Source organism: Pezoporus occidentalis, unplaced genomic scaffold, assembly GCF_034315485.1.
Source record: "Pezoporus occidentalis ecotype Australia unplaced genomic scaffold, CSIRO_AGI_Poc_V1 ctg488, whole genome shotgun sequence".
NCBI classification, from domain to species: domain Eukaryota; kingdom Metazoa; phylum Chordata; class Aves; order Psittaciformes; family Psittacidae; genus Pezoporus; species Pezoporus occidentalis.
The window spans coordinates 27633-39317 of NW_026915822.1; the positions used below are offsets into that span (position 1 = coordinate 27633).

An 11685-nucleotide genomic window follows, 5' to 3' on the forward strand; every position below is an offset into this window, starting at 1 on the left:
TCATCGCCAGGAGCTTCGAGCTACGGGCGCGGCAGGACCCACGTGTGCCGCCGGCGGTGCCAGGGCCTGCACAGACCTGGTGTGGCAAGGCCGGGGCCTGCGATGGTGCCCGGTGCGGGGCCTGCTCTTGAATAAAGCCCCGGCCGTGGCCGAACCCGGTCTCGGTCTCGGTGTCGGTGTGACCATAACTGAGCCCGCGCGGTGCCGGTGCAGGTGGGAGAGAGCAGAGGGGGCTGCCCTGGCACTGGGGGGTGCCGGGGGCAGGGGGGGCCCTGCCGGCAGCCGCAGCCCCGGTTCGGCCGGGCCGGGAGAAGCAGAACCAGAGGTGGCAGAGGTGAACTAACGGGGGTTTATTATCGACAGCAGGAGCCGAACGGGGGGCACGGGCTGGGCCCCCCCGGGCGGGCAGGGACAGAGCTGAGCCCCTGCAGGGACGCTCTCAGGGTGCCTCAGCCCTGCCGTCAGCCTGGGGGCTGCCAGCACTGCCCTGCCTGCGCGGTGAGGGGAGGTGAGGGCAGGGACAGGCAGGGGATGGGCAGGGACAGGCAGGGACGGGCAGGGGGCAGACAATGGGGGCAGGACGGAGGGGGCCGAGCTCCATTGCTGGGGGGGGGGGGGGGGGGGCAAAGTGCTTCCAGTCCACGTTGAACGCAATAAGGGGGGGGGGGGGAGGCTGATTCACAGGGGGGGGGGGGGGGGGGGGTGTCGGGGGGGGACCCCCCCGTGTTCCCCCCTGCCGCTGTGGGGGGAAAGAAACGCTTTGAGGGACACAGGGGCTCACTGGGGACACTGAGTGACACCGGTGATGGGGGGGGGTGACCAGGAGGGGTGATGGGGGGGGGGGGTCACGTTACTCCTTGGCCCTGCCGATGATGGCGAGGATGTAGAGGAAGATGTTGATGATGTCTGTGTAGAGGTTGAGCGCGGCGAACACGTACTCCTCGGGGCTGAGCGCCAGCTGCTTGTTCCCCAGGATGAGCTGCGTGTCCACGGCCAGGAACTGCGGCGCGGGCACGGCGTGAGGGGCACAGCCCCCCGGCACGGAGCCACCGCGCGGCCCCGCGCACAGCGGCGCCCACCCAGGGGCAGGCTGAGCCCTGCCGGGGCTGGGGTTGGGCTCTGCCCCATGGGATGTGGGGCGCAGGGGGGCACAGGGGGCGGGCAGACTCACGCAGGTGAAGAGCAGGGCGCCCAGCGAGGCGTAGATGATGTCCATGATGCGGTTCCGGATGAAGATGAGGAGGATGGAGAAGAGGATCAGCACCACCAGGCAGATGATGAGGACACCCCGGCACGAGGTGAAGTCGTACTTGGTCTGGGGGGGGACACACAGAGAGATGGGGGGCGAGGCCCAGTTTGGAGCCCCCCAGCCCCAGCAGGCACCGGGAGGGATGATGAGGGGGGGTTGTACACCCAGCTTGGAACCCCCCAGCAGTGACAAGCGGGGGTCCTACACCCAGTTCAGAGCACCCTGAGCCATTAGGGAGCAAGTGGGGGTCCTATGTCCCATTCAGAGCCCCCAGCAGGGACAAGGGGAGTCCTATACCCAGGTTGGAACCCCCCAGCAGGGAACTGGGGGGGATCTTTGTCCAGTTTGGAGGCCCCAGCCCCAGCAGGGATCTGCCTGGGGGGAGACTGGGGGGTCCTGCACCCACTTTGGAGCCCCCAGCCCCAGCAGGAAGCTGGGGGGGGGTCGTACACCCCATTCAGAGCCCCACCAGGGACTGGGGGGGTTGTACACCCAGTTCAGAGCTCCCAGCAGGAAGCTGGGGTAACACTGGGGGGTCCTACCCCCACTGCAGATCCCCCCCCAGGGGTTGGGGGGTGACCCCCAGCAAACCTGCAGGGAGAAGATGACGACGGTGAAGCAGACGACGACGGTGATGCCCACGGCCATGATGACAGCATCCGTGTTGTAGAAGCTGGCGATCATGCCCACCATGTAGGACAGGCTGAGGGTCAGGATGGACTGGGGGGGGACAGAGGGACACTGTCATGGGCAGGGCACCCCAAAGCCATCCCCTGTGCCCCAAACCTGCCCCATTGCACCCCAACCCCCACCCCACCATGTAGGACAGGCTGAGGGTCAGGATGGACTGGGGGGGACAGAGGGACACTGTCATGGACAGGGCACCCCAAAGCCATCCCCTGTGCCCCAAACCTGCCCCATTGCACCCCAAACCCCACCCTACCATGTAGGACAGGCTGAGGGTCAGGATGGATTGGGGGTGCACAGAGGGACACTGTCATGGACAGGGCACCCCAAAACCACCCCCTGTGCCCCACTCTGGCCCAGCCGTACCCCAGACCTGCCCCACCGGGTAGGACAGGTTGAGGGTCAGGATGGACTGGGGGGGGACAGAGGAACACTGTCATGGACAGGGCACCCCAAAACCACCCCGTGCCCCACACTGGCCCAGCCGTACCCCAGACCTGCCCCACCGGGTAGGACAGGCTGAGGGTCAGGAGGGACTGCGCAGGCGGGCACGGGGGCCCCACGTCACGGCCACGGGCGCACCCACGTCCCCTGCACCCACCAGGGCCACCAGGTTCCAGGGGTGCTTGCGGCGGAAGTCCCCGCAGCAGCTCAGCACGATGAGCGAGATGAAGAACACGGCGTAGGACACGTAGTAGGTCCACACGTTGCGCTGCACGAAGCCCTTCACCCCTTTGAAGAAGGTGAAGGCGGCCACGAAGGCGAAGGTGACGCTCAGCTGCACCGTGAGCACCAGGAACACCTTGGGGGGGGGGGACACAGGGTGACAGCGTGGCACCGGCCCCCCCGGCGGCCCCCAGGGACGGGGCAGCTCTTACCTTGCGGATGAAGGCCTGGCGCACGCTCTTGTCGTCCCAGTGCGCCGAGGGGAAGTCCTGGTTGTCATAGTACGAGGGGGGCCCATCCTCGTGGTAGGTGCTGTGCAGGGGGGCTGCGGGGAGGAGGGGGGCAGGGGTGCCAGGGGTGCGGGGGGGGGGCCCTGCCTGCCCCTGCCCTGCCTGCCCCTGCCCTGCCTGCCCCTGCCCTTGCCCTGCCTTGCCCTGCCTGCCCCTGCCCTGCCTGCCCCTGCCCTGCCTTGCCCTGCCTGCCCCTGCCCTGCCTGCCCCTGCCCTGCCTGCCCCTGCCCTGCCTGCCCCTGCCCTGCCTGCCCTTCCCTGCCTGCCCTTCCCTGCCCACTCACCCACTCTGAGGAGCAGGACTCCGGGTCTCCATGGCCCCGGGGGGGGCCTGGATGTGGCTGCAGGCACCGAGGGGAGAGCAGAGATGGGCTGAGGGGGGCAGGGACTTGGGGGCGATCCAGGAGTTGGGGGGACCCTGGGGCTCGGAGAGGACCCAGGGTCGGGGGGGGGGGGGGGATGCAGGGGCTTGGGGGACACACAGGGCCCTGGGGGGGGCAGGGGTTGGGGGGATGCAGGGGCTGAAGGGACCCAAGGACTGGGGGGGGGGGGGGGTCCAGGAGCTGGTGAGGGGATCCAGGGGCTGGTGAGGGGGTCCCAGGGCCCGGGGGGGGCACCCAGGGGCTGGGGTTTGGACCCATGGAGGTCCCAGGGGCTGGGGGGGCACCCAGGGGCTGGGGTTTGGACCCATGGGGGGTCCCAGGTGCTGGGGGGGCACCCAGGGGCTGGGGTTTGGACCCATGGGGGGTCCCAGGTGCTGGGGCTTGGACCCATGGGGGTCCAGGGGCTGGGGCTTGGACCCATGGGGGTCCCAGGGGCTGGGGTTTGGACCCATGGAGGTCCCAGGGGCTGTGGGGGCACCCAGGGGCTGGGGTTTGGACCCACGGGGGGTCCCAGGGGCTGGGGCTTGGACCCATGGAGGTCCCAGGGGCTGGGGGGGCACCCAGGGGCTGGGGTTTGGACCCATGGGGGGTCCCAGGTGCTGGGGTTTGGACCCATGGGGGTCCCAGGGGCTGGGGTTTGGACCCATGGGGGGTCCCAGGGGCTGGGGTTTGCACCTGTGGGGGGTTCCATGTGCTGGGGCTTGGACCCATGGGGGTCCCGGGGGCTGGGATTTGGACCCACGGGGGGTCCCAGGGGCTGGGGTTTGGACCCATGGGGGGGTCCCAGTGCCGGGGGGGGTCTGAGCTCTGTGCCCCCAGGTTGGGGCTCCCTCGCTCCCCGCACCGGGCTGAGCCCCCCCCCCCCCGGTGCCCCCCCGGTGCCCCCCCCGGTGCCCCCCCGGTACTCACAGTCCTGGTCCCCGGGCACCATGGGCTGCGGCTGCGCGTAGGGCGGCTGCGCGTAGGGACCCTGCGGGTACGGCCCCGGCGGCGGGTACGGCCCGGGCGGGAAGGGCCCCGGTACCGGGTACGGAGCCGCCGGAGCCGCGAAGGGCCCCGGGGCCTGCGGGAAGGGCGGCGGCGGGAACGGCCCCGCGGGGAACGGCGGCTGCGGGAAGGAGGGGGGGGGCGGCGCGCCCGGCATCCCCTCCCCCCCCACCAGGAAGCTCTTCTCGTGGGACATCGGCGGGCAGCGACCTGCGGGGGGAGACAGAGGTGGGGGGGGGAACGGCACCCATGGGGGGGGAACGGCACCCATTGATACCGGCACCCATGGGGAACGGCACCCATTGATACCGGCACCTAACGGGGAACGGCACCCATTGATAACAGCACCTAACGGGGAACGGCACCCATGGGGAGCGGCACCCATTGATACCGGCACCCAACGGGGAACGGCACCTAACGGGGAACGGCACCCATGGGGGGGGAACGGCACCCATGGGGGCGCGGCACCCATTGATAACAGCACCTAACGGGGAACGGCACCCATTGATAACAGCACCTAACGGGGAACGGCACCCATTGATAACAGCACCTAACGGGGAACGGCACCCATGGGGGGGGAACGGCACCCATGGGGGAGCGGCACCCAACGGGGAACGGCACCTAACGGGGAACAGCACCCATGGGGAGCGGCACCCATTGATACCGGCACCCATGGGGAGCGGCACCCATTGATACCGGCACCCAACGGGGAACGGCACCTAACGGGGAACGGCACCCATGGGGGGGGAACGGCACCAATGGGGGAGCGGCACCCATTGATAACAGCACCTAACGGGGAACGGCACCCATGGGGAACGGCACCCAACGGGGAACGGCACCTAACGGGGAACGGCACCAATGGGGGAATGGCACCCATGGGGAACAGCGCCCATTGATACCGGCACCCATGGGGAACGGCACCCATTGATAACAGCACCTAACGGGGAACGGCACCCATGGGGAACGGCACCTAACGGGGAACGGCACCTAACGGGGAACGGCACCAATGGGGGAACGGCACCCATGGGGAACAGCGCCCATTGATACCGGCACCCATGGGGAACGGCACCCATGGGGAACGGCACCCATGGGGAACGGCACCTAACGGGGAACGGCACCAATGGGGGAGCGGCACCCAACGGGGAACGGCACCCATGGGGAGCAGCACCCATGGGGAACGGCACCAATGGGGGGGCGGCACCCATGGGGAACGGCACCCATTGATAACAGCACCTAACGGGGAACGGCACCCATGGGGGGGGAACGGCACCAATGGGGGAGCGGCACCCAACGGGGAACGGCACCTAACGGGGAACAGCACCCATGGGGAGCGGCACCCATTGATAACAGCACCTAACGGGGAACGGCACCCATGGGGAGCGGCACCCATTGATAACAGCACCTAACGGGGAACGGCACCCATGGGGGAACGGCACCCATGGGGGGAACAGCACCCATTGATACCGGCACCCATGGGGGAACGGCACCCATTGATACCGGCACCTAACGGGGAACGGCACCAATGGGGGAACAGCACCCATGGGGAACAGTGCCCATTGATACCGGCACCCATGGGGAGCGGCACCCATTGATACCGGCACCTAACGGGGAACGGCACCCATGGGGGAACGGCACCCATGGGGAGCGGTACCCATGGGGAACAGCACCCATTGATACCGGCACCCATGGGGAGCGGCACCCATTGATACCGGCACCTAACGGGGAACGGCACCCATGGGGGAACGGCACCCATTGATACTGGCACCTAAAAGGGAACGGCACCCATTGATACCGGCACCCATGGGGAGCGGCACCCAGGGGGAGTGGCACCCAACAGGGAGCGGCACCCACTGATACCGGCACCTAATGGGGAATGGCACCCAGGGGGAACGGCACCCTATGGGGAACAGCACCCAACAGGGAACGGCACCCATGGGGAACGGCACCCAATGGTGAGCAACACTTATGGGGAACAGCACCCAAGGGGGAACGGCACCCATGGGGAGTGGCACCCAGTGGTGAGCAGCACTCACAGGGAACAGCACCCAAGGGGCAACGGTACCCATGGAGAGCGGCACCCATTGACACCAGCACCCATTGACACTAGCACTCAGGGGGAATGGCTCCCATGGACACGGGCACCCATGGACACAGGCACCCATTGACAGCAGCACTCATGGACAACAGCAGCCATTGACAGCAAGAGTCACTGACATCAGCACCCATGGACAGCAGCACCCACTGGCCACCAGCACCCACGGACACCAACACCCATTGACACCACCACCCATTGACAACAGCACCCAATGGTCACCAGCACCCAATGGACACTGGCACCCATGGACACCACCACCCATTGACAACAGCACCCATGGCCACCAGCACCCATTGACAACAGCAACCAATAGACACCTGACCCATTAACACCAGCACCCAATGGCCACCAGCACCTATTGACCACAGCACCCATGGCCACCAGCACCCATTGACAGCAACACCCATGGACAGCAGCACCCATTGACAACAGCACCCACTGGCCACCAGCACCCATGGGCAACAACACCCATGGACATTAACATCCATTGACAACAGCACCCAGTGGCCACCAGCACCCATTGACAACAGCACCCAGTGGCCACCAGCACCCCCTGCTGGCATCATCCCCCCATCACCCCCTGGGACCATCACCATCACTGCCCCAGCCAGCACCCCCATGGCTGTCACCCCCCCAAGGCTGTCACCCCATGGCTGTCACCCCATTGCTGTCACCCCATTGCTGTCACCCCCCCATTGCTGTCACCCCATGGCTGTCACCCCATGGCTGTCACTCCATTGCTGTCACCCTATGGCTGTCACCCCATTGCTGTCACCCCATGGCTGCCACCCCATTGCTGTCACCCCATGGCTGTCACCCCATTGCTGCCACCCCATTGCTGTCACCCCATTGCTGTCACCCCATGGCTGTCACCCCATTGCTGTCACCCCCCCCATTGCTGTCACCCCATTGCTGTCACCCCCCCCATGGCTGTCACCCCATTGCTGTCACCCCATGGCTGTCACCCCATGGCTGTCACCCCCCATTGCTGTCACCCCATGCCTGGGCCCTGTCTCGGGGTTCCCGGTGCCCGTTGGGGGCCGCGGTTCGAGGCCTCCCCAGGCCCGCTCAAGATGGCGGCCGGCGGCAGGGCCGTTGCCGTGGCGACCAGCGCGCGCCTGCTCCGGCCTGGGGAGGCCTCGGCCACGGCGGGGCCGCTGTGGGGCTGCTGTGGGGCCGCTGTGGGGCCGCTGTGGGGCCGCTGTGGGGCTGCTGTGGGGCCGCTGTGGGGCCGCTGTGGGGCCGCTGTGGGGCTGCTGTGGGGCCGCTGTGGGGCCGCTGTGGGGCCGCTGTGGGGCCGGCGGCCGTGGCCACCCCCTGTCACCATCCCCGCTCCCTGCCCCGCGCTCGGCCTCCCCCGGCCCGGCACGACCGGAGCCCCGGGAGCCCCGGGAGCCCTCAGCGGCTGCGTGCCCCGGCCTCTGCGCTGAGCCCCGGCCTTACCGAACAGCGGCGGCTGCGGCAGGCGGTGAAGGCAGCGGGGACAGGCAGGGGGTGCAGGCAGGGGGGACAGGCAGTGGGTGCAGCAGTGGGGACAGGCAGGCTATAGGTTGGGCGCAGTCAGTGGGTGCAGGCAGGGGGTACAGGCAGGGGGTACAGGCAGGCTATAGGCAGGGTGCAGGCAGTGGGTGCAGGCAGCGGGGACAGGCAGCGGGTGCAGGCAGCGGGTGCAGGCAGTGGGGACAGGCAGTGGGTGCAGGCAGTGGTTGCAGGCAGTGGGGACAGGCAGTGGGTGCAGGCAGCGGGTGCAGGCAGTGGGTGCAGGCAGGGCCCTGTGCAGAGCCCCCACCGCGGTGCCGGTGCCGCAGCGCCGGTGGCTCGGGGCCGCCGCAGCCGCCGCCAGCGCCAAGACCTGGCCGCGGCAGAAGCGGAGCAGCTGCGGCCGCCGCGTGACACCGGCCCCGTGCCACCGGCAGCGACGCGGGGGGGTTGCGGCACCGCGGGAGGCCCCGGCTGCGGCTGCACCGGCACGGGGGGAGCACGGCAGCACCGGGAAGGGCGAGGGGGTGCGGGGGGGGGGGGGCAGCCCCATGGGGTACAGCGGGCACAGGGAGCGGGCAGTGGGGTGAAGGGGGGCACTCAGGGCTGTGGGGCTGCCTGCCCGTGGGTGCACGGGATCACGGGGTGCAGGGGGTGCAGGACCCATGGGTGCAGGGGATCACGCAGCACGGGGTGCAGGCGCCATGGGTGCACGGGATCACGCAGCACAGGGTGCCGGCGCCATGGGTGCAGGGGATCACGCAGCACAGGGTGCAGGGGGTGCAGGACCCATGGGTGCAGGGGATCACGCAGCACAGGGTGCAGGGGGTGCAGGACCCATGGGTGCACGGGATCACGCAGCACAGGGTGCAGGGGGTGCAGGACCCATGGGTGCACGGGATCACGCAGCACAGGGTGCAGGGGGTGCAGGACCCATGGGTGCACGGGATCACGCAGCACGGGGTGCAGGGGGTGCAGGACCCATGGGTGCAGGGGATCACGCAGCACGGGGTGCAGGGGGTGCAGGACCCATGGGTGCAGGGGATCACGCAGCACGGGGTGCAGGGGGTGCAGGACCCATGGGTGCAGGGGATCACGCAGCACAGGCTGCAGGACCCATGGGTGCAGGGGATCACACAGCACGGGGTGCAGGACCCATGGGTGCACGGGATCACACAGCACAGGCTGCAGGGGGTGCAGGACCCATGGGTGCAGGGGATCATGCAGTGCAGGGGTTGCAGGCGCCATGGGTGCAGGGGATCACGCAGCACGGGGTGCAGGACCCATGGGTGCACGGGATCACGCAGTGCAGGGGTTGCAGGCGCCATGGGTGCAGGGGATCACGCAGCACGGGGTGCAGGACCCATGGGTGCAGGGGATCACGCAGCACAGGGTGCAGGGGGTGCAGGACCCATGGGTGCAGGGGATCACGGAGCACGGGGTGCAGGACCCATGGGTGCAGGGGATCACGCAGCACGGGGTGCAGGACCCATGGGTGCAGGGGATCACGCAGCACAGGCTGCAGGGCCCCCGCGCCCCCCCATAAACCGCTTTGCCCGAGCGCTCGGTAAAGCCCCGCCGCGGCCTATTTACGGCAGCAGCGCCCGCGCATGCGGCGCTAATCCCGGCCCAGATCCCGGCGCTAATCCCGGCCCTCGCCCGCCTCCCCCGCTCCGCGGGGCTCCCGCAGGTCCCGCTCCCGGGGCTCCCCCCCCGCGGAATGCGGCAGCACCGGGGGGGGGGGGGGGCTGTAACCGCGCTCGGGGCGGCCCCGGGGCCCCCGCACGGCCCCCCCCCCCCCCGCACCCACCGCACCCCCCCCAGCCCCCGCTCCCGCTGCCCCCCCCCTCCCCGCTCACCGCCCGTGCGGGTCCGAGGCGCTGCGGGAGGGGCGGGGCCTGCGGGAGGGGCGGGGCTAAGGGGGAGGCGGGGCCTGCGGGGAGGGCGCCCCCGTGTGGCGGCAGCGCGGCCTCGGGGCGGGGGAGGCGCTGCTTGTGCCGGCGGGTCCCTGCCAGTCCCTGCCCATCCCTGCCAGTCCCTGCTCATCCCTGCCTGTCCTTGTCCATCCCTGTCCATCCCTGCCTGTCCTTGTCCATCCCTGCCTGTCCTTGTCCATCCCTGTCCATCCCTGCCTGTCCTTGTCCATCCCTGTCCATCCCTGCCTGTCCTTGTCCATCCCTGCCTGTCCTTGTCCATCCCTGTCCATCCCTGCCTGTCCTTGTCCATCCCTGCCTGTCCTTGTCCATCCCTGTCCATCCCTGCCTGTCCTTGTCCATCCCTGTCCATCCCTGCCTGTCCCTGTCCATCCCTGCCAGTCCCTGCCCATCCCTGCCTGTCCCTGCCCATCCCTGCCTGTCCTTGTCCATCCCTGCCCATCCCTGCCTGTCCCTGCCCATCCCTGCCTGTCCTTGTCCATCCCCCCTGTCCCTACCTGTCCTTGTCCATCCCTGCCTGTCCCTGTCCATCCCTGCCTGTCCTTGTCCATCCCTGCCTGTCCCTGTCCATTCCTGTCTGTCCTTGTCCATCTCTCCCTGTCCCTGTCCATCCCTCCCTGTCCCTGCCTGTCCCTGTCCATCCCTGTCCTGTCCCTGCCTGTCCCTGCCTGCCCTTGTCCATCCCTGCCTGTCCCTGTCCATCCCTGCCTGTCCTTGTCCATCCCTGTCCGTACCTGCCTGTCCTTGTCCATCCCTGTCCGTCCCTGCCTGCCCTTGTCCATCCCTGCCTGTCCTTGTCCATCTCTGTCCATCCCTGCCTGTCCCTGTCCATCCCTGCCTGTCCTTGTCCATCCCTGCCTGTCCTTGTCCATCCCTGTCCATCCTTGTCTGTCCCTGTCCATCCCTGCCTGTCCTTGTCCATCCCTGTCCATCCCTGCCTGTCCCTGTCCATCCCTGCCTGTCCCTGTCCATCCCTGCCTGCCCTTGTCCATCCCTGTCCATCCCTGTCCGTCCCTGCCTGTCCTTGTCCATCCCTGCCTGTCCTTGTCCATCCCTGTCCATCCCTGCCTGTCCCTGTCCATCCCTGCCTGTCCCTGTCCATCCCTGCCTGCCCTTGTCCATCCCTGTCCATCCCTGTCCGTCCCTGCCTGTCCTTGTCCATCCCTGCCTGTCCTTGTCCATCCCTGTCCGTCCCTGCCTGTCCTTGTCCATCTCTGCCTGTCCTTGTCCATCCCTGTCCATCCCTGCCTGTCCTTGTCCATCCCTGTCCATTCCTGCCTGTCCCTGTCCATCCCTGCCTGTCCTTGTCCATCCCTGTCCGTCCCTGCCTGTCCTTGTCCATCCCTGTCCGTCCCTGCCTGTCCTTGTCCATCCCTACCTCTCCTTGTCCATCCCTGTCCATCCCTGCCTGTCCTTGTCCATCCCTACCTCTCCTTGTCCATCCCTGTCCATCCCTGCCTGTCCTTGTCCATCCCTGCCCATCCCTGCCTGTCCCTGCCCATCCATGGGTGTGACACTGACAGGACAAGGGGTGACGGGTTCAGCCCGGCACAGGGGGAGCTCGGGTTGGGTGCAGGGCAGAAGCTCCGCCCTGTGAGGGTGCTGAGGCGCTGGCACAGGGTGCCCAGAGGAGCTGGGGCTGCCCCATCCCCGGCACTGCTCAGGGCCGGGTTGGACACAGGGCTGGGAGCACCCTGCTCCGGTGGGGGGGTCCCTGCCCTGCCCTGCGCTGCCCGTGCCTGGAGCCGCAGCCGCTCTCGGCGCTCCCGGTCCCACGGCTCCAGGACCCCGCCTGCAGGCCCTGCCCCTGCCCGTGCCGTGCGTGACCCCTGCGTGACCCGAGCGTGACCCCTGCGTGACCCGAGCGGGCTCCCCCCTTGCCCCGGGGCCCGCAGCAGTGCGCATGCGCGGCTCG

At 68.8% G+C, this 11685-nt stretch overlaps 1 protein-coding gene across 1 annotated transcript; it reads right to left on the reverse strand.

Moving 5' to 3' along the window:
- Positions 1 to 789: 789 nt before the first annotated feature.
- Positions 790 to 4472, reverse strand: GRINA (glutamate ionotropic receptor NMDA type subunit associated protein 1). The gene is made up of 6 exons (XM_062636622.1): positions 4185 to 4472; positions 2815 to 2927; positions 2538 to 2738; positions 1841 to 1969; positions 1172 to 1315; positions 790 to 1000 (listed from the first exon to the last, which is right to left on the reverse strand). The coding sequence occupies exons 1-6, from the start codon at positions 4456 to 4458 to the stop codon at positions 851 to 853; spliced, it is 1011 nt and encodes a 336-aa protein (XP_062492606.1). The 5' UTR covers positions 4459 to 4472; the 3' UTR covers positions 790 to 850.
- Positions 4473 to 11685: the final 7213 nt, after the last annotated feature.

What these genes read in the sequence shown, in the direction of transcription:
- GRINA (XM_062636622.1), bottom strand. Translation starts at nt 4,458, where the DNA reads ATGTCCCACGAGAAGAGCTTCCTGGTGGGGGGGGAGGGGATGCCGGGC. An exon ending in GCCAGGCCTTCATCCGCAAG is followed by an intron (nt 2,739 to 2,814) that starts GTAAGAGCTGCC and finishes CCCCCCCCCAAG; the next exon opens with GTGTTCCTGGTGCTCACGGT. An exon ending in CCTGGAACCTGGTGGCCCTG is followed by an intron (nt 1,970 to 2,537) that starts GTGGGTGCAGGG and finishes GTCCCCCCCCAG; the next exon opens with TCCATCCTGACCCTCAGCCT.